The sequence below is a fragment of the Psittacula echo genome (genome assembly GCF_963264785.1).
Source record: "Psittacula echo genome assembly, chromosome: 16".
Classification (NCBI taxonomy): Eukaryota; Metazoa; Chordata; class Aves; order Psittaciformes; family Psittacidae; genus Psittacula; species Psittacula echo.
This window is the reverse complement of record NC_137752.1, coordinates 3363748-3386512: the sequence shown is the minus strand read 5'-3', so window position 1 is coordinate 3386512 and position 22765 is coordinate 3363748. Positions and strand designations below refer to the sequence as shown.

The 22765-nt window shown below is 44.9% G+C and overlaps 2 protein-coding genes across 2 annotated transcripts in view; one reads left to right on the top strand and one right to left on the bottom strand.

Moving 5' to 3' along the window:
* SCAI (suppressor of cancer cell invasion) overlaps window positions 1-20648 on the bottom strand; it is a 40637-nt gene extending 19989 nt beyond the window's left edge. The window contains exons 1-4 of the mRNA XM_080630647.1: window positions 20520-20648; window positions 20054-20232; window positions 19878-19922; window positions 6018-6149 (exon numbers count right to left, since the gene is read on the bottom strand). Coding sequence (XP_080486773.1) covers window positions 6018-6149; window positions 19878-19922; window positions 20054-20106 — 230 coding nt within the window. The 5' untranslated portion in view covers window positions 20107-20232; window positions 20520-20648. The remainder of the gene's footprint in view (window positions 1-6017; window positions 6150-19877; window positions 19923-20053; window positions 20233-20519) is intronic.
* Window positions 20649-20752: 104 nt separating this feature from the next.
* On the top strand, window positions 20753-22267 carry RPL35 (ribosomal protein L35). Its single transcript, XM_080630646.1, has 4 exons — window positions 20753-20877; window positions 21091-21227; window positions 21636-21717; window positions 22049-22267. The coding sequence occupies exons 1-4, from the start codon at window positions 20875-20877 to the stop codon at window positions 22196-22198; spliced, it is 372 nt and encodes a 123-aa protein (XP_080486772.1). The 5' UTR covers window positions 20753-20874; the 3' UTR covers window positions 22199-22267.
* Window positions 22268-22765: the final 498 nt, after the last annotated feature.

The window sequence follows — 22765 nt, the reverse complement described above, 5'->3', positions numbered from 1 at the left end:
ATGCCACAAAGCAGACAGCATATTAATTTTGTATACCAGGAAAGACTGCAATGGAAGGAAGAAAAAATTCTTCACTGCTGTCATCTAATTATTGCTTCCTACTTTCAGAGGGATTCTCTAGTCACTTTTCAAATGTCAGGTCACATATCACATATCACCACAGAATTTGTCACCCTCTAACCAAGTGACATGGCAGAACCTGAGACCTTCTGCCTTTTGGTCTCAGTTTCCAGTGCTATAACTGAGTTAGGCAATCCAGTTCAGTTCTGCTTTCATACCTCCACTCGATTTCCAATGTGATACATTTCCCTTCACCTCCACCCCACAACTATGATGCAGTCCTAAGGATTTTAGCTTTGAAGGTTTGTGCTCTCAATCCTAGCAGAAGACTCTCACCTTGGAGTTACCTTAGAATAAATGCAACAGAGAAGACCAAAACCCTCAAGTCTCACTAAGCACTTGTTGCCTACAAATCCATTCAGAAGCTGATTCAAAGGAGGTGTACAACTCTACAAGTGGAACAGCTTTTTCAAGATGGCATAATCTTTCATTTGATTCAAGAATGATTTCTTCAGGGAATGCTCTTTCAAATCACTGCTGGTTAACATTCCATCCAACATCCCAGTCTTCAGAAGATGGGCATGGAAAAGCAGCATATTCCACTTCCAAGCCTGGGAGGTCGAGACTGAGGGGAACACCTTTTGGAAACCACACCATGTCCTCTGGAGGAGTAAGGCAAGCAAAGCAGTATACTACTGTTTTCAGAGCAGCATACTGGTGCATTTCTGCTCTCTGTAATTGCTTTAACAGCACCCTAGGTAGAAAAGGAAATTAATATTCCTTTCCTTATCAGCCAGCTGTACTTCCCACACAGCTTGAAGGGCCTAGCTTAGTTAGTACATGTAAAATGAATCTGTTATCAACTGTGACTCTTACCAGCCTAGAAAACCATTCCAGTACTTGCTGCTGCTGTTCTAGGAAGATGCCAAGGAATTTGGGCAGGATTAAAATAAAACAAAAACCAACTGAAATAATAGTAAAAAAATCCCCCCAAACATGGAATTGGCTGCTCAACAACTTGCAACATCCTTTGGTGTAGAGAGGGGTAAACAGGAGTATAACCATGTGCTTCAGGGCACCAACATCTTCATCCAAATATAGCTTGATAAAGCATTTACTGCAATAAATGATTCACCACTTTCTATTGTAATAGATGTAAACATTTTAGCTAAACAAAAGAAGTTAAGAAAGTATCCAAACACATGCCTAAGATATATTGCAGGCTTTGATACAGCAAGAGGCAGCGATAAATTTAATTAGCACATCTGCAAGTTTCAATGTTCAAAAAAGTGAATACAAATACAAAACAACACTAAAATTCATCATTTTAAAATAATAATACATTCAAAGGGCCCTGGCACTAACCTAAAGAAAGACTGAATCAGCAAGTTGACTCCAAGAACTCTACCAGTAGCAAATTGGGCTTTCAAGGCAAAGTTGCTGAGGACATTTGAGCAAAGGTCTAATATAAGGAAACAAGAAAACATACCCTTCTCTCAAACACTGAGTAGGTATGTGCACAAATGAAGAAATAAGCAGGTAATTATTTGCTGATCATGTTTATACCCCTCATCATAAGCTAATACACTCTTTACACCTCACCTGCCATCTTCTCTTGTGCACCTGTCTCTCCCTCGGTGCTGCACCTTCCTCTGTAGAAGCCTAAGCATTCTTACAAGCCCTGCCTCAACCCACTGCATTGCTTTTTGAATAGATGAATATCAGTGACATTTTAAGAAGCCCCTGTGAGCACAGTGCCCACGTGTTTGCTGCTGTTGTCCACAGTCGCTGCTGGGTGTCCACATGTGTATTTCTCAAGCAGCGTGCTCGCCTAATTGCAGCTGGCATAGCTGCACAATAACCATGCAATTCCTCAGCTCCCCAGGGAACAGGAAAGATCTCCATGGAAACAGACAGTAGCACTTGTTCTTTTGATAGCATTCTGACATGGCTGTAATAAAACTTCATTTATGACAATACATTACCGTGGTTTCACCACAGATTTTTGCAGACAAGAGCTGCCACTGCTGCCATCCATTCACTGTTTTGTGTTCTGAACATCATGCATGTCACTTCCACGTATCAAGAAATTTTGCTGTGAGAAAATGGATGCATAAGCAAAAGAGGACATTTAGTGCAGGGTTTTTTAATTAGACCAGAGGATCTGCATTATTTGGCAAGAAATAACCCAAGAGTACTAAAGACTCTGTTGATTGCAGAGTGGATTATTAATACAGCTCCTCCCACTGAAGAAGACAGGGAATATATGGTCCAGAAGCAAATACACACCCAACTTGAGAGTGAAAGACCTACATTATAGCATGACATTTTGCTGCTTCCAGAGCTGCAGAAGGATACTGGAGCAATATAGAGAGAAAAAGGCAAGAGGCTCAGCCTTCTCCAGGATGTGCCTGGCTAAGGATGCTGAGAACAGAACAGGCAGTGGTCTGGATACTCACTCCTCTCCTACTGATGACTATGAGCTTTACCAGAGGGAGGAAGTGGTAGGGAGAAGGAATCCAGATGCAGGGGAGGGAACAGAGATGCTTTGATTTAGAACAGTGCTATCCAGACAAGGACGACAGATACACACTTCATTACAATAGCCCCCAACCTTCCAACTCCAACCCAGTGGAAAGTGTTTTGAGTTTCTTGGCTTTTAAAACATTCCAAACTGGACATGAAGACACAAACTCAGATGTTCTAAAAGGATGGGTTTCTCACACTGGGCACAGAAGACCGGTTCCCTTGCCACACTAGAGTGGCTGGTAGACAAATTCCACAGGCAGCCCAGAATTTTATCCAATTCCTGCTTATAGTCTCAGCAAAGACCAGCACTACTTATGTGCACATAATTAATTTTCTCTCAGTAATTCATTTCATCCATGCTGTTGGCAGAAGCCAGGTAATGCTGGCTGAAAACCAATTAAAGGTGTAGAAGTTTGTTTGGCCAGCACGGCATGGAAGTTGTCACACAGGGACAACTTCCAGAGATATAAAGATGTTGAGAAAGTCCTAGAGACTCAGCAGTGCGCTTCAAAAAGGAAGGTTAGAATAACTGTAAGTTTAACATTCAGAGCTTTAAACACATTCACAGTTTTGACAGGTGATAAAAAAGACAATTTCCTTTTATGTTCCTAGGCTTGTAGTAATTACAAGCTCCTATTCTTGGAACCTAAGCAGCAGTGGGATAACGACATGTGGTGTAGCTTCCCCATCACATCTAATAACCCACCAAGACAGTAAGCACACCAGCAGCACTCACAGTAACTTGCCTTACTGATGCAATTGGTGTGAGAAGTCAGTACCTTCCCAGTATCACATCGGGTACAGCCTGCAGCATTACATGAAGCTAATGGGGTCCTGTTGTTCCTGCATCAGCAGCAGCAGCAGCATGGAACAGAACTAAGATGTTCAACTTGCATCTCACTAAAAGTCTACAAAATAAATGGTTAAACATTATCACTTCTTTCCACAAAAGGACAGCAGTGGTGATTCTTGCAGCCTACACAATGAGACCTGATCTGGGAATGTATGATATAATACGTGGAAAGTCTTTTCATTTCTTAAAGCATCAAGCTTCTCTATGATACTGAAGACATTTAAGCACTTTTTAAACATTAAAACAAAATAACTGGTGATAGTACACTACAAAACCTGCTTCCTAACACAGCCCCTTTTCCAGCCTTTTCTCCAAGAAAAAAGCAAATGGGAGTGGAGAAAAGAGAGAACAGTAATTGGAACATACTTCATTAACAGTTGTTTCTAACTTACAGCTCAGGGTGTTCAAAAAGGGAGTAGGGACACTAGAAAGACAACCTCCCCTCTAAGTTATTCTAGCAGGCATGGCCACAAAAGGACAGTATCAGTGGTAGTGTAAGCATGAAGTATACTTTGGAGCAGCAACCTTGGCAGATCATCATATGTTTTCCTCAAATGCTGTATTTGGCATCTGTATTGGGAAGAGAGGAAGGAAATGCTACTGAAACAAAGACGTGGCAGGCTGAGTCCTTGCATTTTTGGCAGCAGCAACAGCTAAGCAGCTGCCAACACAGCTATAGGCTCAACTCCCTGTTGCTGAAGTGCCCAGAGGAGGTTTCAGGAATGAAATCATTGCTCTCCTCTCTCTCCACCATCACTTCTTTTCCATGAAACACCATAGGGATAACAGAATGGCATATAACACAACAGTAAGGCCATCAGCATGTTCAAAACAGAAGAAGGCAGGCATGCATCAAATGCATTTATTACGCTAGAGGGAAAAACAGGCAACTGGACTAAGAATTAGGATACCTGCCAAGTCATTTCCAGGCGAACTACCCAGAAAAGAGCAAGCACTAACAGAGGAGACACCTGAAAATTATAATGCTGCTTTATCCAGTCATTATGCCCAAAGGAATCACAGCTCTTAACAGGTGAAATAGGGGTCAGGTTCTGTGCAAGAAACACTACATTAATTGTGTCAAGTTACAGTAAGGACAGAGGCAGGCTCCCTCTGGTATGTTCTTATTTTCACGGAGCAGAGCCAGCTGCTGAAGCCCATCTATTTTTATTGCCCAGATTTCATCCAAAGGTAATTTCCATTTTCTTTTCATGTAGTTGGATAAGAAGGTTTCTTTTTGCAAAGTACCATGGATAAACACAGAAACTACATCTCCCATCTGGAAATCTGATACAAGTACCAACTCCTTCCATGCCCAAAGGAAAAGACAGAATGGCTGTAGGTATTCTGCTGTCTCTTTGATCTGAACTTGAGCATCATGCATCCAGGCATGAACTGTATTAACTTGTAGTCTTCAGTGACTCAAGCCAAAATTTCAAGCAAGCTACATCAGAAAGCCAGTGTAATGGCATATATGGTCCTGCAAATCCTGGCCTCAAGATTTCAGTCCTTTTGCTTTAGACTGTTTCATGGGGTGTCGAAAGCAACCATCAAGAACTCCTTGTCTCTACTGCCCATTTACCATTCAGATTTTGGAGCACAAACTGTTTGTTTTGGATTTGGTAATCAACTTCCAAAGCACATGAAAGGATTATCAATAGCAGGGGGTGGAGGAATTAAAAACATCTTTGCTAACCATCTGTGTTTGAATAACAGCAAGCTATATGGGCCCAAACATACAGTATTACTCAGAGACCAGGAAGATGCTGAACTGCCAACAAGATATGAGCTAAAAACCATGTTGCTTAAGAGACTTGACAGCGAAGCTTAGAAATAAACCAGCTCTTAGAAATAAACCAGTCTTTAACTTCAGCATATACTGACATAAACAGGATGCCTGTATCACTGTCCAAATGTGAACTGTTTTCCTTGAACTCTCCTTATTTCCCTTCTCATTGGTGCTGACAAAACAGCCAGACTTTCTGGCTGTTATTGCAGATGTTTTGTAGATAAATGCAGATTTTACATTTCTCCATAGCTCAGATCAAGCATTTGTTTAACTAGACACATACAGGGTATGGTTTGTATGTTTCTGTTTATCACTTCCTACATTTCTTCCCACAAAATATTCCCTCCCCACTTTTCACTCACCTGGGCTGATCCTTCTCATTCCTTTTTTGGTACAGAGACTGAGGTTTGGGAATTGCACGCTGTTGACTGTATACAGCCACACCTAGCCCTTCATTGTGTACTTCATACACAACATTTCAGTATGAATTCTATCCATTTCACAGATTTCCAACTTGTAGTTTTCTGTTAACTGACCTGAGACATTCAGCGCTCCTTTCTCACATTTCCTTCCCCACTGTCTCAGAAACATGTGAACCTCTACTCCTACATTCTTACATACATGGTCCAAAACCGTCCATACATAGGTGCACACTATTCTTCCCTAAACAAACTTACTGGCTTTGAGTTGGAAATGTTCATTGTACAACTGACTTCAGCATCACTCACATACTAAAGTGTTGTGTTCTAATGCTTTTCTGAAGGAATAATACCAAAACGCACTAACCTTAAGCCATTAAATAGCTGTTTAGATTTATCCAGTAAGTAGCAAAAGTCTGTCACTGTTTTCCTCTCTGCTTGAGGAATATCATCTTCAGCTCCTCCTGATGACATGATTTCTTTTAGGGCAAACTCAGTCCTATGAAGAAGAAAACAGCCATATTACTCAAAAATGGAGGGCTACTATGAGCTCATCCAGATTAGATGCACATACAGATCCATGGGGAGGGAAACAAACAAAGCATGCAGTTCTCCCACAGGTTACGCTTCTCAAGACTCATTAAAAAGAATAGCTGAGAATCAAAGCATGGGGCTAATGACTGCACAATGCACTACTTAACAGAGCAAACTAAGTGGTACAAGAGCCATAAAGTAAAGTAAGTCTGAGGAGTGTCTTCACAAACACAAAACTGCCAACAAAAGGACTGTAAAACAAACTTGGGTTTCATACTCGGACAAAGAAATCCTCTCTAAATTTGCCTTTCTGCAGAGGTGTTTATCCTGCAGCTGTATTTACGAGAGTAACCTCAGTCCTGTTTACATCTCATTTTCTTCTTTAACTGCTGAAAACTGTAGCTCACAAGTTCCTATTGCTAAAACCTAGCAATTTTAAACAGAATGCTGCAAAATATCCTGCTTCCTCTCCACTTCCTCATGAGAGTTTAATTCCACAGCTCGCACTGCCCACAGTTATACCTGCAGATCTATTTTTACTGTTCATCTGAGCAAAATGTCATATTGTCCAGGAATCACCTGAACAAAACATTAAGATATAATGGAAATAGTCCTACTATTGAGTACGTAAGGGAGTATGAAAGCCTGTAAAGGCAAAGAGGCTCTTAAAAATCTTACTTTCTCAGCAGCAGCTCCTCTGGAAATGGCTGCCAGGTCTTTAGCTCTTCTGTGCTCTCTAAGAATTTTAGTGCAAGATAAACACATCTCTAACTGGGCAAATGCAGAGCTTTTACTTCCAGCAACTTCTCTACCAGTTCTGGTAAACACTTTAGTTAAGCAACAAGTTTCCATTTGTGCAGAGGCTCTGTTTGGATGCTCTTCGTACATGCAGTCATTGGGAACTATCCAGAGGCATCTTTTACCAATTGTTACAAAAAAACTTCACAATAGCCAGACTTTAGAATTACCTCCCTGAACAAACAGCTCATGCCCACCAAACGCAGAAGAAATTGGCAGTTCCTCCCCAGCTTTTAGGGTAAGTCAGTGAGCAGATCTTGCCCCCCAAGCAGTTCAATGACTTCCCAGTTTAGATAAGATGCACTCATCTTTTACACACCCAGGTGACAGCGCACTAGAGCACTAGTGCAAGGACATGGGGTGCACTGCACAAACCACTTGTTGAAGAGCTCCAGAAAAAGGTAGGAAGTATTTACATGTTGTCTGGTAACTGCACCATGGTGCCAGACAGTGTAAGAGTGTTCAGAACATACCAACCAGATGTCACAAGCTGTTGGCATGAGCCTAGCAAGCAGGAAATGAATATTATGAAGCACCAGCCTGTGTTTGAAATCTCTGAACACTTACATTCACACAACATGAAACAAACAACACCAAGGACTTAAAGCACCAACATATGAAACTGAAGTGAACAGTGAGAGCTAAAACACAGATGTCAGAAATAGCCAGGAGGTGATTCAGGAAGAGGGACAATACCCCAGGTCCTGTGTGTTCCGCAGCAAGGGTGACCTAAATCCTGCAGCGAGGCCCTTGGATTCGGCAGCGCTCCACTGTGGTACCAGGCACTCTAGAGCAGCTTCAGATACATTGTCAAATATTTAGGACCTTGATTAAATTGCAAAGTACGTCTCATACAGTCTGTATATCATTCCTTTAATGGTAAAGTCAACTTTATTTTATGTTACCCCTAAGTTATACTATCCAAGTACCCAACCACTGCTAACAGTGACCAACTGAATCTGTGCAGGCAAGTAAAACCAACTACAGGTCTCACACTGAAGGAGTCTGCTAGACCCACTGCAAAGAGAGTTTTTATGCCATCAATAAAAGATATGCTATAAAATCCACTGCCTGCCTCTGATACCTTCCAAGACATATCAGAAGGCAGAAAAGATATTTGATGCACAGAAAGAAGAAAAAACCTCTTTTAGGTTATGGAGAATATTCTGTATGGCCAGCCTCCCGATACAGCTGTTGGCACATGGGTTGGGACCTACTACTGAAGCAGAGGGCAAAAGCACCTTTTCTGCTCATAGAAAGAAACTGCTGCAAGCCGAGGGAACAACCTGTCTTCTTATCAGAGATGCTGATGAAGGCACCTAGGAAACAAGCCACATTTAAGCACATTCTGACACTGAACAGAGACCTTAAAAATTAGTATACCCTGGAGACACTCCACTAGAACATTTAGTTTTTCCTCCACTCACAGGTTCAGAAATGAAAACATGATTATCGCAATCAAGCCACACAAATGGTATTAAGGCAACCAGTAGCCTAAGTTTAGGCTAAAATGTGTTTCTACACAGCCAGGGTGAGGAGTGAGAGGCAAAGACACAAAGAATCCGACAAAAGCAGCACACTTCCTAGAATAGGAAGGGATTTACTTTTTGAAAGAGAAGAGATGAAGTAGGTCTCAGTCACTCAAATTTATCTCCAGGAGGGAATCCCAGCTGGTTAAACTGTTCCACACAGATGTGAAACTACACTACCTGCAAAATTACATCTTCAATCTACAACTGAGTAAGCTGAAATCTTAAAAGCCACATACACCAACACGTGTACACATATATCAAGCCTTTAGCTTGTATTGCTTTAGAGATCAAAAAATTGGCAAATGCCTGATTAAGTCCCACTTTAAAGTGAAGTTACCACAAGCACAAAAAGCAGAGACCTGAAAAACAGAAGAGAACTCTCTATGAGAAACTCAGAAAACTCTGCCCTGTATCATGATCTGTAAAAATTGTATCTGTCCTCTTTCCAGACCCGCTCAGCCTAACCTCAGGGTCAAATATTTTGATGGTAATCCTCTCACTCAACCTTAAGCACCTAAACAGTAAGATGCAAATATTAATCACATTTTCTAGTGATGCTTTTAGAGGGAGGAAGGTGATCAGAAGACACTTGATCTAAGGCAACATAATGGATGGAGATGACTGGGTGCTTCTGAAAAGCTACCCGCTTAGTATATCATAAAGTAAACAGAGAAGCCTCAATGTGCCCTCTTTGTTTCTGGGTTATTTGGCAATAAAACAACTAAGTCACAGTTAAAGTAGAATGAAGTGAAACCTTAGTTACACAATAATGAAACTATCTCTGTTCTTAATGACCTGAATATCTTCAGCACAACAGACATAGCACCTCTGGGATGGCAGAATGAGTGTGCTCCCAGTAATCATCTTTGGACAGTGACAATGGATGAGATCAAGTTTCATTCTCCTGCAGGATAATTAAAGGCATTTTCTGGCTCTGCCACATATTGCACTCAGAAAACAGGAGCACTTCTGAACTAGCCAGTGTATTTACACATGTACATAGCACAGTGGAAAATCCTACTGAAAATCCTTAGAGATTACACTTGAAAAGTAAGCATGAGTCCTGCCCAGAATGGATTGGTTTCTTACTCACTACATGTCAAATTTATCCTCATGATAATCATAAAATAACACCATACAGAAAATACATTATAAAACTATTTAGGCTGAATCACTTCATGGGCAATAAGAGTCTTCCTTCTAGGAAAATAATAATAGGGAAACAAAATAAGGACTTGAACCAGCAAAGAAATAAAAGCAATAAAGAATTAAGTAGTCATAGGCATGATAATTTCCCTCTGTGAGAGATCTTTAGAAAAGCTGCCAGAAGATAAGTCTTCTACAGATCTCAACTGAAAGAAGCATTTTGGTTACAGGCATGAGACAGGCGCTGCTTCAGTTGAAACCCCAGGTTCACTCAGCCATATGCCTGAATATGAAGGGAAGAGGGGAAGGGAAGATGGAAAGGAAAAGGACAACAGGAGCTGTGAAATGACAGGTGAAGCTGGCTTTTCCAGCTGACAGAGAGGGCAAATAAAATTACTTCTGTCATCACTGGTTTTGGCATTTCATGCTGTTGAAGTGAGTTGGTGGTGTTTGGTGCTGTACAAAGAAAGAACTACTATCACGAGTTGATCTTCCCTGCACTAAAGACTGTAATGCAGCACCATTACATACAGGAGAAAGAATTATTATTAGAAACAGCAAGTGGGCACAGCAAAGGGAGGAATATAGCTACTGACATGGCCCTTTCCTCAGGGACTGCTGAGCTCCACATGAAAAATATACATAAAATGCAACCAGCAGTACATCCACAATGTGGAGCTCTCCTTCTCTGTGATACTAGAAGTAACCCCATAGATCTGTGCTCCTCTTCTGCAGACAGTTCTGCCTGTTTTGACAGCCCAGCTACACCAGAAATATCACCTATTTAATGTTTTGTTCTTGTGCTTGATGCTTTTCACTTGATTTCATGCAAAAGAAACTCTTGGGCTGGTTTGCATGACAATTTTTCTTAAGTAGCACATGTCAAAAAAAAAGGATCTCCAGAGTCTGCAAAAGGAGACACTGAAACATTGGTTTAAAAGACTGTTAAAATAAGTCAGAAAATGGCGACTGACAGCAGAACTTGCTATTCCCTCAAGATTTTGCCAACTCCTCAGGCCATACAAGGCAGAAAAACTATGCTAGCCAAGCACGGCACTTTGCGTGCCAGGTTCTTTCCAACACGCTCTCAGAACACACAATTCCAGGTTTGCTTTGTACAATCCATTAATGGATTTTACATATTCCTCCCATTGCAGCACCCAGGGCAGAAGCATCCCAGAGGATGGTGAGACTGTGCAAAGCAGCTGGGGCTGAAAGGCAGCAGGAGGAGGGGTACGGGAAGCGGATGGGAGTTTCATGATGCTAGCCAGTATTTTCATTGTATGTCACTTACATCACACACGTTTCCACTTCCCTGTGGTTTGCTGTCTTTTGGCTAAGGTTTTCCAGGCTCAGCTGGAAGGGAAAAAGTGCTGAAGTCAACAGTATGCACTCCCAACTGTCCCTATACCAGGGCTCGGGCCTGTAAAGCAAGGCACGCTTTGTGAACAGTCAAGGAAATCTAGCCGATGACGAAAGTCGAGCATAAATATGTTAAATAGCTGATTACATGCACATCTCCTTTGCCAGATTTATTACTTAGCCAGGATCACCATAACCTGCCCTTCAGCTGCATGGTAGAAGAGGGTGGTCATTAACTTCACACCTGACACTTAGAAGCAAATAAAACCTCACTCCGCTGAATTTAGTGATGCTGTAAGGGCAGCAGAAAGTAAGCACAGGTGAAAGTGGGGGCAGTTTCCTAGAGCTGCAGAGCAGAGCTGGCTGCACGTGGCACCTCGACCTCCTGACAGAGCACTTGTACAACTGCTCTGGGTTTTTTTAAGCCATCACTTCTGGTCAAGTTGTGAAATCTTGAGCGTCTCCTGCCTTCTGGTCAACCTGAACCACCTCACTACATGAGTACTTAGAGGATAAAAGCTGTGAGTACCTATTAGCAGTGTTTTATCTACTTCACCTAAACGGTCAATTGAAAGAACAGCTCTCTTCTCACCAGAGCATCAGCATTAGACTCAAAAGTCTGTACCAGAGGCAAACAATCTCATTACAAAGACTTTAGCAATGTGATTGTTCTGTCTGGTATTTTACCAAGGAAACTAGAGTCCATACTACTGAACATGAGCAGCACAGAGTACCCATATTTCACATATGTGATATACAACCTGTCTTTCTTACTTCAAAACCAGAAGAATTTAATCTTAACTTTGTAGACATTTATAAACTATCCCTTTCAGAAAACACGGAATGATTTTGTGAGCAGAGGCAGAAGCAACTCTTCCAAAAATCAGAACACACTACTCACTGTGTCATTTAACAGGTGACTTCACACACCTTACAACTACTGATCGCCATGGTGTTGCAGCTTCCAAGGATAAAGTTTGGATATTAAACATTCACACTATGCACAGGAGCAACTTTATTACAATGCAGAGATCAATGGTCAATGTGACCCAGTGAAGCTTCTTGACTAAAATTAGAACAAGAATCTGTATTTTATTTCAAGCTCCAGCCGTTCTGATTACTGAGCCTTCAGCTCTGTCCCTTAAATAACCCATCTACAACCTTATGAACAAGACAGCATATGCACATCTAACAGGACAATCCAGGATGGTAAGTGCTGGGGATGGGGATAGGAGAGAGCATTCTCTTTTTTGGAGGAGATGCTCATGTTTTTTCCACCCACCCAAGACATCAAGCTGCAAACTGAGTGTTGAATGAGAGTGGGTTGACTATATCGATTAACCTTTAGCCTGAGAATCAGAACTGTCTGTGACAGATGTAATACAGAACAGTAAACTGCCATGTCAACTACAGCCCTTAACTCCTGCTGATCTGGAGTTTCATTGCTTGCATCAAATAGTGTTGGCTTTGGATTTACAGCTGAGGCTCTGATTAATATTAACATTCTGGAGTTGAGCAGGAAGTATGTGCTTAGACAAGTGAAATGATGATAAGGGTAAGTAATGGCTGCATCTTGATTCACAGCTTTCTGGATAGGTTTACCATTTTAATCAGGAAATCACAGCACAGAAATATAAACTCTGTTTTTCAAATGCTTCCCACTCCTTACTTAGAGATGCAAGTGGTAACCAAAAAGCAAAAGCAAAGAGACTTTCTACAGCTATCTGATTGATCCAGGAACTTCCCAGAGCTAAGATGTTATTAGAACTGCTGTCCATAGAAACCAATGGTGGAAAATAAGCTCCAATCTATCAGGATTTTATATGTCTCAAATACTGAGTCAGAGACCAGCTCTCTTTCCCACTTTTCATCCAGCACATCTCCCACAGCATCACTGCTGAAAGAGGACATGATATAAAGCCAGATGCCCAGTTGTTATCCATTTCTTATCCGCAGATTAGTAACAGATAAAACTAAGCTCTTGATCATTCATACCCAAAGCCTGGAATCATCATGTCTCAAATCTCTACCAAGAAACATCTGATCTTACCTTCATCAAGCAAGATGTCTACCTTTGCTCCCTGTTTGCCTCTCCTTTCCTTCTACAGACTGGCATACTCGCCTCTCACATTTTGGGAAACCCATTTGTGCGTTTCCATGTAATCTGCTGGGAGTGCTAGTCCTGACAGAGCCTCAGACAACACCAAATTAATTAGAACCCACATTCATTCCTCTCACCAGAATACCTCATTCTCCATTGAGAGACACCGTCCCAAAGCTCCCGAGACACCACTCAGTTCTACTCAAGAAACACTGAAATAAATAAATCACTAGCACAGCCTCCCATACACGTGTGGGCAACCACTGAAAGCTTTGCAGACTGCTGGAGTCTGTACTTCAGAGAGAACGGCAAGGAACAATTATACATCAGATCATTTCTTTAAAAAATACATGGGGGGAAAAGGGATTTCTTTATTATTCCAAGGTTTTTAGGAAAAGTTGGAACCAAACACAGACATTTCTCATCCCCAACCACTGTTCACCTCGGGGCGAGTCTGCACTGCAGTGGCTGCAGCTCTTCCAGATGTACCAAGCTCCTTTCCCTGCAGCTCTCTTGGATGCTGCAGGAGGCATCTATGAGCAGGCTGAGGCCCCCCATAGACTCCTGGCAGGGTCTGCAGTCCAGGAGGACAGCAGCACCCAGGTCTGCCACAAAGAACTTGAGTGTTTCTGTACCAGCTATGCTCACTGCTGTGTAAACATGCACACAGAATGCACAATGAAAAGGACTTGGGCAGAGCCCAGGCTCTGGAGACATTTTTTGTTTGAACACCACAATAAAAAGCAACTTAAAATGTAACTTAAGAAAGAGAACCAAGAAGCTGTTTTATTTAGCTGATAATACTGGCCAAATTGTGTTCTCTCTGCTTATTTCAAAGGAGGTGAACTAGGAGGGTAAAGAAACCTCTACTTTATAAACCAATTGCAGGTGATTTTCAGCCAGCCTCACTGTAAATATAACCAGTTCTACTCTTATTGGGAAATCTCCAAGAAAGTGTTTTTTCTACTAAAATATACCATTTTTACAGCTAACTTGCTTAACCTTTAGAGCTAGTCCTACTTCTGCAAGAGGGAAATCATCTTAAAAAATAGTAAAACCATACAAACCCAGTTGAGCCTGTGACCCATTTGTGCATGAACAGTCATCCTCTCTTCCACAGTGAGGAAGCCTGTCCAGGCTGACCTGCATGTGGCTCTGCTGATCTTTCCCTACCCACCACAATATCCCAGCTCTCCCACCCAAAGGGACCTGCTTCAACCACCCCAGGGCTCCACACCTGCCAAGCAGCTGGCCAGATGCCTCCTACAAAATACAACCCTTCTGTCCCCACTTCCCATCAGTAGGTGCATCAAACACATTGCTCTCCTTCAGCTTTCCTGGAGTTTTGTGAAAAATACTCACTAGATAACCTTCGGGGCCTTTCTTCTTACAGCAACACTGGTGACATCAGGCAAGTGATTTAAAAGCTGCTTGGAGAAGAAGGAAAAAAGAGGGAGCCTGACTGTGCAATTGCATAAACTTTGTTTTCTAAAGAGGGGAAAGGAGAAGGAAGGGGATATATAAGAGGATAAAAACACGCACGCACACTTCTCCAGGTGCAGGCTGCTATAGAAAGTGGAAGTAACAGGCAGCAGGCACAGAGTTATACAAGAATTTTATTACTGCAAACTGAAAGTTTAATACTTTCACATGAATGTGTGGCTCATTCCTCAGCATATCAGGAGACCAGAAGTTTTGCAAACACTGTCTTATATTTAGAACTCAGAGCTAACATGAGCTGCCACCTCTGCATTACCTTTGACATCCCAGCAGGAACAGCCTCAAGACTTCCTATAGGGAAACAGCCTACACCACAAACTCAGTCACATTCCAAGTCAAATGAGCTTGAATATCCAGGATGCAGTGTCAATCCTACTATTTTAGCTTCAAATAAGTGCTTGTTCTATAGAATCAGGCTTTTTATCTATATTACACATCTTTAAAAATCTTTTTACTGGTTAAAGCACACCTGTTTGTATCCAGAGCTGCAGCTTTGGCATCTCTGCTCCCAGCACAATGCAGAGCTGCTCACTAACATCATACCATGGAAACAGTGTTGTCCTTCTCGCCTTCTACATTGTGATCATCCAAGCCACACCTCAGCAGCAGACTCTTCTAAATTCACTATGGGTGGACTCACTTTAAATACAAGAGACATGGTATCACCATGGGATGCACGTGGCCTTTTTCAATTACCTTTATAATACAAAACTTTTGCTTCTCTCCTTTATGTTTCTGCCACTGGCAATTTGTTCCACCTTTGTCCATTCTGTGCCCTCTGTGATCCTGCTTTCACTGCAGTTCATGACCTTTTGTGTACAGGATGAAGAAAAGGGCAGATGTCATCACAGTTGGGCCTCTGCTCTTCTACCGACTTAACTCGTGTGCTAGCAAAAATGAGCTCAAGCTCAAAGTCAGACAGAGGCAGAACTTCTGGGTCATCAGGGTCCAGGAATCCACAGAAGATGGTTCAGAAGCAATGCAGAAGAGGATGCAAGTGTTTCCTTTCATGCAAATTCAAATCATGAATCTGTAGTGGTGCCTGCATGCCACCTACATGGTACTCAGTAGTCATTTGCATTGTATGAAAGAGCAATAGAAAAAAGAACATCAGGCTAGCCTACTCTTGGCAGGGGTGGGAGGGGAAGAAGGGAGACAGAAAAACACCATCCGCTGCGGCAGGCCGTGCTGTGTATTTACATTTCACAAGCTAAACTATTTAGTGGTTTATTTACACACAATGTTCTTGGAGCAGCTAAAATGCCAGTTGTGTTTTATCTTCATTTTGTGGCACTGCACATAAGCCATGAACTCATAGGAAGAGTCTGCAAGTGAGATACAAACCTTGTGCATCTGGAAAAGCACATAAGCCACTGCGAGAAGGGAGAAAGGTTTTGGAAGCACAGGCACAACAAGGGTTGAAATGCATTAGTTATGACAAGACGCTCAAATACAACCAAGGGACTTGAAAACAATGATCAAGTCATGATACAGCAGCTTATGCTGCAGGGGTTGCACATCCCAGCACACCTCTGGTAGCCAAGTCAACCTACAGCAAGGCACACCGGGGCCTCAGGTCTCCCTGGGCTGCCCCTCCATGTTAGAGTGAGGAGTGAATTGCAGTCAGCTCCATTTTATGCACATTTAATGGCAAGACGCCAACACAACTGTTGACTGAGCCAAATCTGGGCCCCCTTGAACTAAGCCATCACCTAAAGCAGGGCGGAAAAGCACATGCCTCTTGCATCTAGGGCGGCCAAATTCCTGAAAAGCATCCGAGTTACAAGATCGATTTTTACCCTTTCTTTACTCAGAAAACGACTGATGTTTTAACTCCTTGATTTACACTCATTAATTGAGAACTGAACAGCTGCTATACAAGGTAGCTTAACGTTAATGTGATGAAGAGAGTTCTTTCTGGCAAGTCAAATGATTTACTAGATGGTCCACATGGCAGTTCAGACCAGCGTCGGATCTGGAGGGCAGTTATCATCACACTCTGCATCTTGTCAGCACTCTCAGCCAAGGTATCTGTGGCTGCTTTCCAACTGGAGCCTTACCCTGACAAAAGAGAATGCAATACATGGGAAAGCTTTTTGATCTGTTCGATTCACTTCGTCTCTCCAAACTGTGCTTGGCAGTAAGTTGCGAGCAAGCTCGGGAATTGCATGGAGAGCATCACTGCTCTGGGAATTCACCCTCCTCAGTAGGAGCTGCTCCTGGACTATTCCTCAGCCACACAGCAGAGAAATCCCTCTGCTGCCTTCTGCTTTAATTATATTTTAAAAAATCAGCCTCTAGTCTGTGTTCCATTATAATAATAGCAATAATTAAAAATACTTCAAACGACGAGTCCTCTAAACCTGCTGTTCCATCCAGGCTTTTTGGCACCGCACACTTCCTTTCTTGACTGACATCCTCAGGGAACCAGACTGATGGTTATTCTATTCTATTCTTGTTGCAGGGCTGTACTGTGTTCTCTCAGCACATGTAAACTGCTAGGTAATATTTGTGTTGGCAACTAACTTACATACTTTGTAGAAACAGACCTCTATTTGACCCGCCATGCAGCTCCCACACACTATTTGGTCTGCTCCCTTAAACTGTTTCCTTCTGCTGCAACACATACCCCATTCTATACCTCTTGTTTCTAGCCTGTTGAAAAACAACATATCCAGAACAGAGCTTATGTGCTTAAAGAGAGCAGCTCAGCTACAAAAGCCAAGCCTGCAGAATGCTCTTATGCAAGAATACCGAAGAAAATTACTATAACACTTGCATGTACAGGTCCTGGTTTTCCTTCTCCAAAGATTGCTCCAAATGAACATTTAGATGAAAAAAAAGCTATGAAAAGTTCTGCTAAAAAAGACATCAAGACACAGATTTCTGTGATAAGACTCTGATGGCTGCATCATGCTTTAGGGGGCTGGGGAGGGAATGTTGGGGGAATTCACCTAAAATACAGTTAAATTTTATCTATTTAGGCATCACCTCAGAACACTTTCACACCAGAACTCTTCGTTCCTTGCCACCACGCAGAATAAAAGACAAGCCAAGAAATTAATGTGTCCAGAGGATCAAACGCATTCCCATCATCCATTTGTACCGCAGCAGTTTATCAGCAACTCCATTTAAAGCCAACACAGCCAAACCAGCATACAAGTGATGCACAAAGAGGCGAAACCTGGCTGGCACATGCCAGGGCCAGTGCAGCTGCAGTGTGAGTAGAGGACTGTGCAGTCACATCATGTGACAGGAGCAGCACTGGCAGCAGAGGAGGGAGAGCTACAGCTCCCGTCCTCCCACCTTCCTAAATCTCAGCCCTCAGTGCAGCGTTACCAGCAGCACAATCTCATTTCAATGCAGAACTGACTCAGGTTATAAGCTTCTCAATATTTTGAGTTGTTATTCTCCATTTTTATTACTTCCCTCCACCAAATAAAAGAGGTGAATAACAACACAGGCAAGCTATGTATTCCTCCCACTGCTAGGCATTCTCAGCATTTTATCACTTGTGGATCTAGTTTCTCAACTAAGCAGGGTGAACACAGACCACGGCGCTGCTGCTGCATCGTTCTTACATGTAGCACTTAGCCCAAGGAGTCATCTTCAGGATAAAATCTTCCAGCATTTGTAAGCGACATGGATTGCCAATTGAATTTTGATGCTGTATTGCACCTGTATTTCAAGATAAAACAATGATCACAATCTCCTTTGTAGCACAGCAAATTATTTCTTCTCTCCATTGAGTTTCTAGGAATGTTTTTTGTATTTTCTGTAGCAAAGAACCTGGCTATTATATTTGTGTAGGCTAGCTGTATTATTTCAGCACAACTGGAGAATTATGCTCTTTGCTTCTACTTAGGTGACTCAGTTTCTTTCATTTAACATAAATTGTGATCCATTTCATCAAAACATTTTGAGAGTGACTTATCTGATTTGAAAACAAAGCATCTTCTCTTCTATAAACATGCCCTACAGTCAGGTGTGAGGCTTCTTAATCGCTCTCTTAAGAGCCTGAGCCAGGGCAGTTACAACTGTTACACTGCAGGGTTCACACAGGGTGAGAAGATGCACCAGGCAGTAACTGCATCTGCAAACTTCCACAGCAAAAGCCATACCAGGATGATCTTCCAGGATTTCTGAAGGCTGCTTCCAACACTGCAGTTCTGTTTCTCGCAGGAATGGTGGGAGAGCACACGCATGCTGGGAGACTCACTTATACCAGCATTTTAAGTCATCATGTGGTTTAACAGTGCTGCTTTGCATCAGCTTAGACAAGATACTGAAAAATACGGCTTGCATTTGGACAGCTCTTGCAAAATCTATCAGGTTTTTATATTAAGGGATCCATTTTGCAGGTTGGAGGACTAGAATTGCTTAGCCAAGACACAGCTTAATCACAGGATCTTGGAGCCGGGTTAATAAAGTACAGAAGTGTGACACATACTTTGATGGAAACAGGTCCTGTTCTGTGGTGGGAGATTAGACCCAGACTCTAGAAACACACAGTCTTGATCCTCAATGTTTTACCTGGCACAGCCTTTGGTTAGGGACATTTTCATAGCCAGCAATGGGTAAGAATTTTTGGGGGGACTGACACAACGTAACAATCATCCAACTTCCACCCCCAAAGGCATTTCACATCACCTATTGTCCAAAGCATTTCTCAGTACAAAACAAGCATTTGGTGAGGTGGAAGCTGAGATAAAAGTTTAAAATCTGAGCAAATCCAGGATGGTTCCATCGAACCTGCAATTTGGGTATCGAGCACAGACAGCTCTTGTAAAATCCAGCAACATTGCACCCGAAAGGATTCACTTGCCGACACAGAAATCCAGCTACCTGTCAAAAGCACACTGAACACCTCCAGCCCCACCAGCTGGGAGAGGGAAAATAACATCAAGAACGAAGAAGTTTACGAAGAGGGGGTCGTTCTGGAAATGATCGCGGTTCCATTGCAAACCAAGGCCTAAGCAGAAGACGTGTCACATCGTATTCCTCTTCCCCGTCCGCAGCAGACAGCGGCGAGCGCGGCTCCGTGCACCCAGGCACAGGGCCTCGGCAGCCTGCACCGCCATCGCAGCCCTGGCACAGAGCACAGACCCCGCGGGGAGCTGCGGCTCGCTTCAGAAAGCGCCGAACACCGCGGCGGAGCCCGCCCGCCGTCGGGAGCTGCTCACCGGTGCGGGATGCTCCAGGCAGCCCCGGCCGCCCCCGCCCGCACCTGCCGCGCCGTCCGCTCCCGCCTTACCTGGGCTTCCGCTTGCGGCAAGGCTTCTCCGCCGGGCCTGGAGCTCTGCGGGGACAAGACAGCGGTGAGGGGCGCGCCGCCGCCGGGCCTGCCCCGAGGCGCTCGCAGCCGCCGCCGCCGCTCCCGCCCGCCCGCGCAGCCGCCCCGCCCGCGCCCCGCCGCTCCGCCCCCCGCACCTGGAGGCCGGGCCGGTGCGGGGCAGGCGCTGTCGGGCGGCTCCTCTCACCATCCGCGCCGCCTCCCACCGCTCCCGGGCACAGCCACCAGCACCGCCGCGACGAAGACTTCGCCTGCGAGGAGCGCGGCTGCCGCCTCACGTTAGTCTGGGCCGACCTCGCCCCGCCCTCGCCCACACCTATTGGAGGAACGCCCGGGCTAACGGCGAGGCAGCCTTCTGATTGGCTCCGCTGGCCGTCACTCAGGAGCCCCCTGCCCGCCCGCGCGGAGCCGTGAGGCTCGGCGCCGCTGCCTGGATACGGAGGGAGGCGGCTTGCGGCGGCGCCACCGTGCGGCCGGGCCTGTCGCGACTGGACGCGACCGGCTCCTTCCCGCCCGGCCACCTGCGTGCACAGCCCAGCCCAGCCCCGCTCCCGCCCAGCCCGCCGTCACATCCCCACCGCTGCCGGGGTAAGAGTGCCGCACCTCGGCCGGCGCGGAAGCACCGGCTCCGCTCTGACGGCTCCAGCGGCTGAAAGAGAGGCGTGGACAGCGGCGGCAGCACCAGGGCTCGGCGGTAGCAGAGATCCGCTGCGGCAGGGCAGCAGCCCCCTCCCGAGGGCCGGAGCCCCGTGCCCGGGGCTGCCTGCGCTGTCCCGCCGCCTCCCGCCTTCCCTGTCAGGGCCCGAGGACTGTACCACCGCGCTGCCGGCTGGGGGTGCGCAGCGCAGGCTCCTCCCCCCGTCCGGCCGCGGATTGGTAGGCTCCAGCCGACAGCGCCTCCTCCTGTCCCCGCGCGGCTTCCGTCCCTTCTGCCCGGAGCGGCGCCGGTGCTGCCATCATGGTGAGCGCTTCGCGGCCTCTACCGGTGCAATCCGGCGGCATCCGCGCGGGCACCGCCGCCGGCCCGGCACCGCCGCTGTCACGATGTGGGGGGGATAGGGGTGGGCGATGATGCGGGACCAGAGGAGTGGCGGGAGGCCGCGGGGAGGCGGCCTGGGCGGGGATAGCGGCGGCATCCCGGGAGCGGGGCTCACGATCTGTCCGCCGTAAGCAGGCCAAGATCAAGGCCCGAGACCTGCGCGGGAAGAAGAAGGAGGAGCTGCTGAAGCAGTTGGACGATCTGAAGGTGGAGCTGTCTCAGCTTCGCGTGGCCAAAGTGACCGGCGGGGCCGCCTCCAAGCTCTCCAAGATGTAAGTGGGTCCGGGCCGTGTCCCGGTTAACGCCTGTCGGGGTGATTGCTGGAGAGCGGCGGAGGGGCCTGCCTGAGCTTTAACAGGGGTGTGAGCGGTGCTTGCAGCCGGTACCGTGTAGGAGGCTCGGGCTGGGACGCGCTGTGCTTGAGGAGCATATTCATGGTCTGTGCGGCCCCGTTGTACTGCACAAAAGGGGGGGGAAATGGTACAAAAAGGCTTGAAAATGGTTTTGTGGTCGGAGATGTTGAGCTGAGATGTGCCGGAAGTTGCTGGTGTTTTGCTTCAAGGTGCTGCAGTGTAAGTTACTTGGTTGTAGCATGCACAGGTTTCCTCTATACTGGGTTTTAGATCTGTGGGGCTGCTCTGTCAGTGTGTTCTGAGGCATCCTTCTGTTCCCACCTGCAGACGTGTGGTGCGCAAATCCATTGCCAGAGTCTTAACTGTTATCAATCAGACCCAGAAGGAGAACTTGAGGAAGTTTTACAAGGTAAGAACAAACATCTCGCATAGTGGTCTTTTACTATTTTCATATACATATTTCATAAGAAAGAAACAGTTTTGTAAACTGTTACTTAAAAGCTCAAGAAGAAAACTTACATATTCAGTTTTCAAGTTCTCTAGTCATGACTCCTTTTTTATTGCAAGACTACCCCAAGTTCTGTAAGCTTGGTGTCAATCTGCTGTTGCCAGGAGGGTCTTCTGGACAGCATCACCTCTTTGGGGTGTAGCAGCCTGTTTAGAAGATGCTGCTGTCTTTGTGCTCATGTACCTGGCTGGCACATCGCAGTCTCTTAACTGTTGTGTATTCCTGCAAACAGGGCAAAAAGTATAAGCCTCTCGATCTGCGGCCGAAGAAGACTCGTGCCATGCGGCGCAGGTTGAACAAGCATGAAGAAAACCTGAAGACCAAAAAACAGCAGCGAAAGGAACGTCTGTACCCGGCCCGGAAATATGCCATCAAGGCATAAACCTGCAGGGTGCTGAGAGTCCTTGCTGATACTGGCTGAGTATGGCTTATTAAATAGTTTTGTTTGGAAGCTGTCGTGGTGATTTTCTTGGTAGTAGTGAGATAAAGATGTCATCATCTTTATGAGGAGAAATCAGAGCATTCAGAGAAAGTTTATTTGAACTTCTGTTGCTAATAAAAATAGCTTTAAGATTATTGTCCTCTTTGAAGAGCAGGCAGATGGGTACCGGTCTTTAAGCTGGTTCAACTTCATGTGTAAAAAGTGTTTAGCTTCAGACTGATTTAAAGTGGAAACTTGACACAGATGCTTACAGCGTGTCGGTGTTCATCGCTTCAGTACCTTAAACGTTTAGGTTTTGTCTTGTGCCAGTGTTTTCTGTTAGGTGAAGAGATTTTGAGGTTTTTTAGCATATTTCATTGAAACTAAAGGATTCCTGCAGCAGTTGTTCTGGATCTCTGTGCAACTAGTACCAAACAATCCTTGTCTGTCCCTGGTTCAAGTGGATGCTGTAGGTGGCTTGCCAAGCTGAGCTGTGGCAAGGGGTGGCCAGAGGCTGCTGCAGCCTCC

What these genes read in the sequence shown, in the direction of transcription:
- RPL35 (XM_080630646.1), top strand. An exon ending in GCCTCCAAGCTCTCCAAGAT is followed by an intron (nt 21,228 to 21,635) that starts GTAAGTGGGTCC and finishes TCCCACCTGCAG; the next exon opens with ACGTGTGGTGCGCAAATCCA. An exon ending in ACTTGAGGAAGTTTTACAAG is followed by an intron (nt 21,718 to 22,048) that starts GTAAGAACAAAC and finishes TCCTGCAAACAG; the next exon opens with GGCAAAAAGTATAAGCCTCT.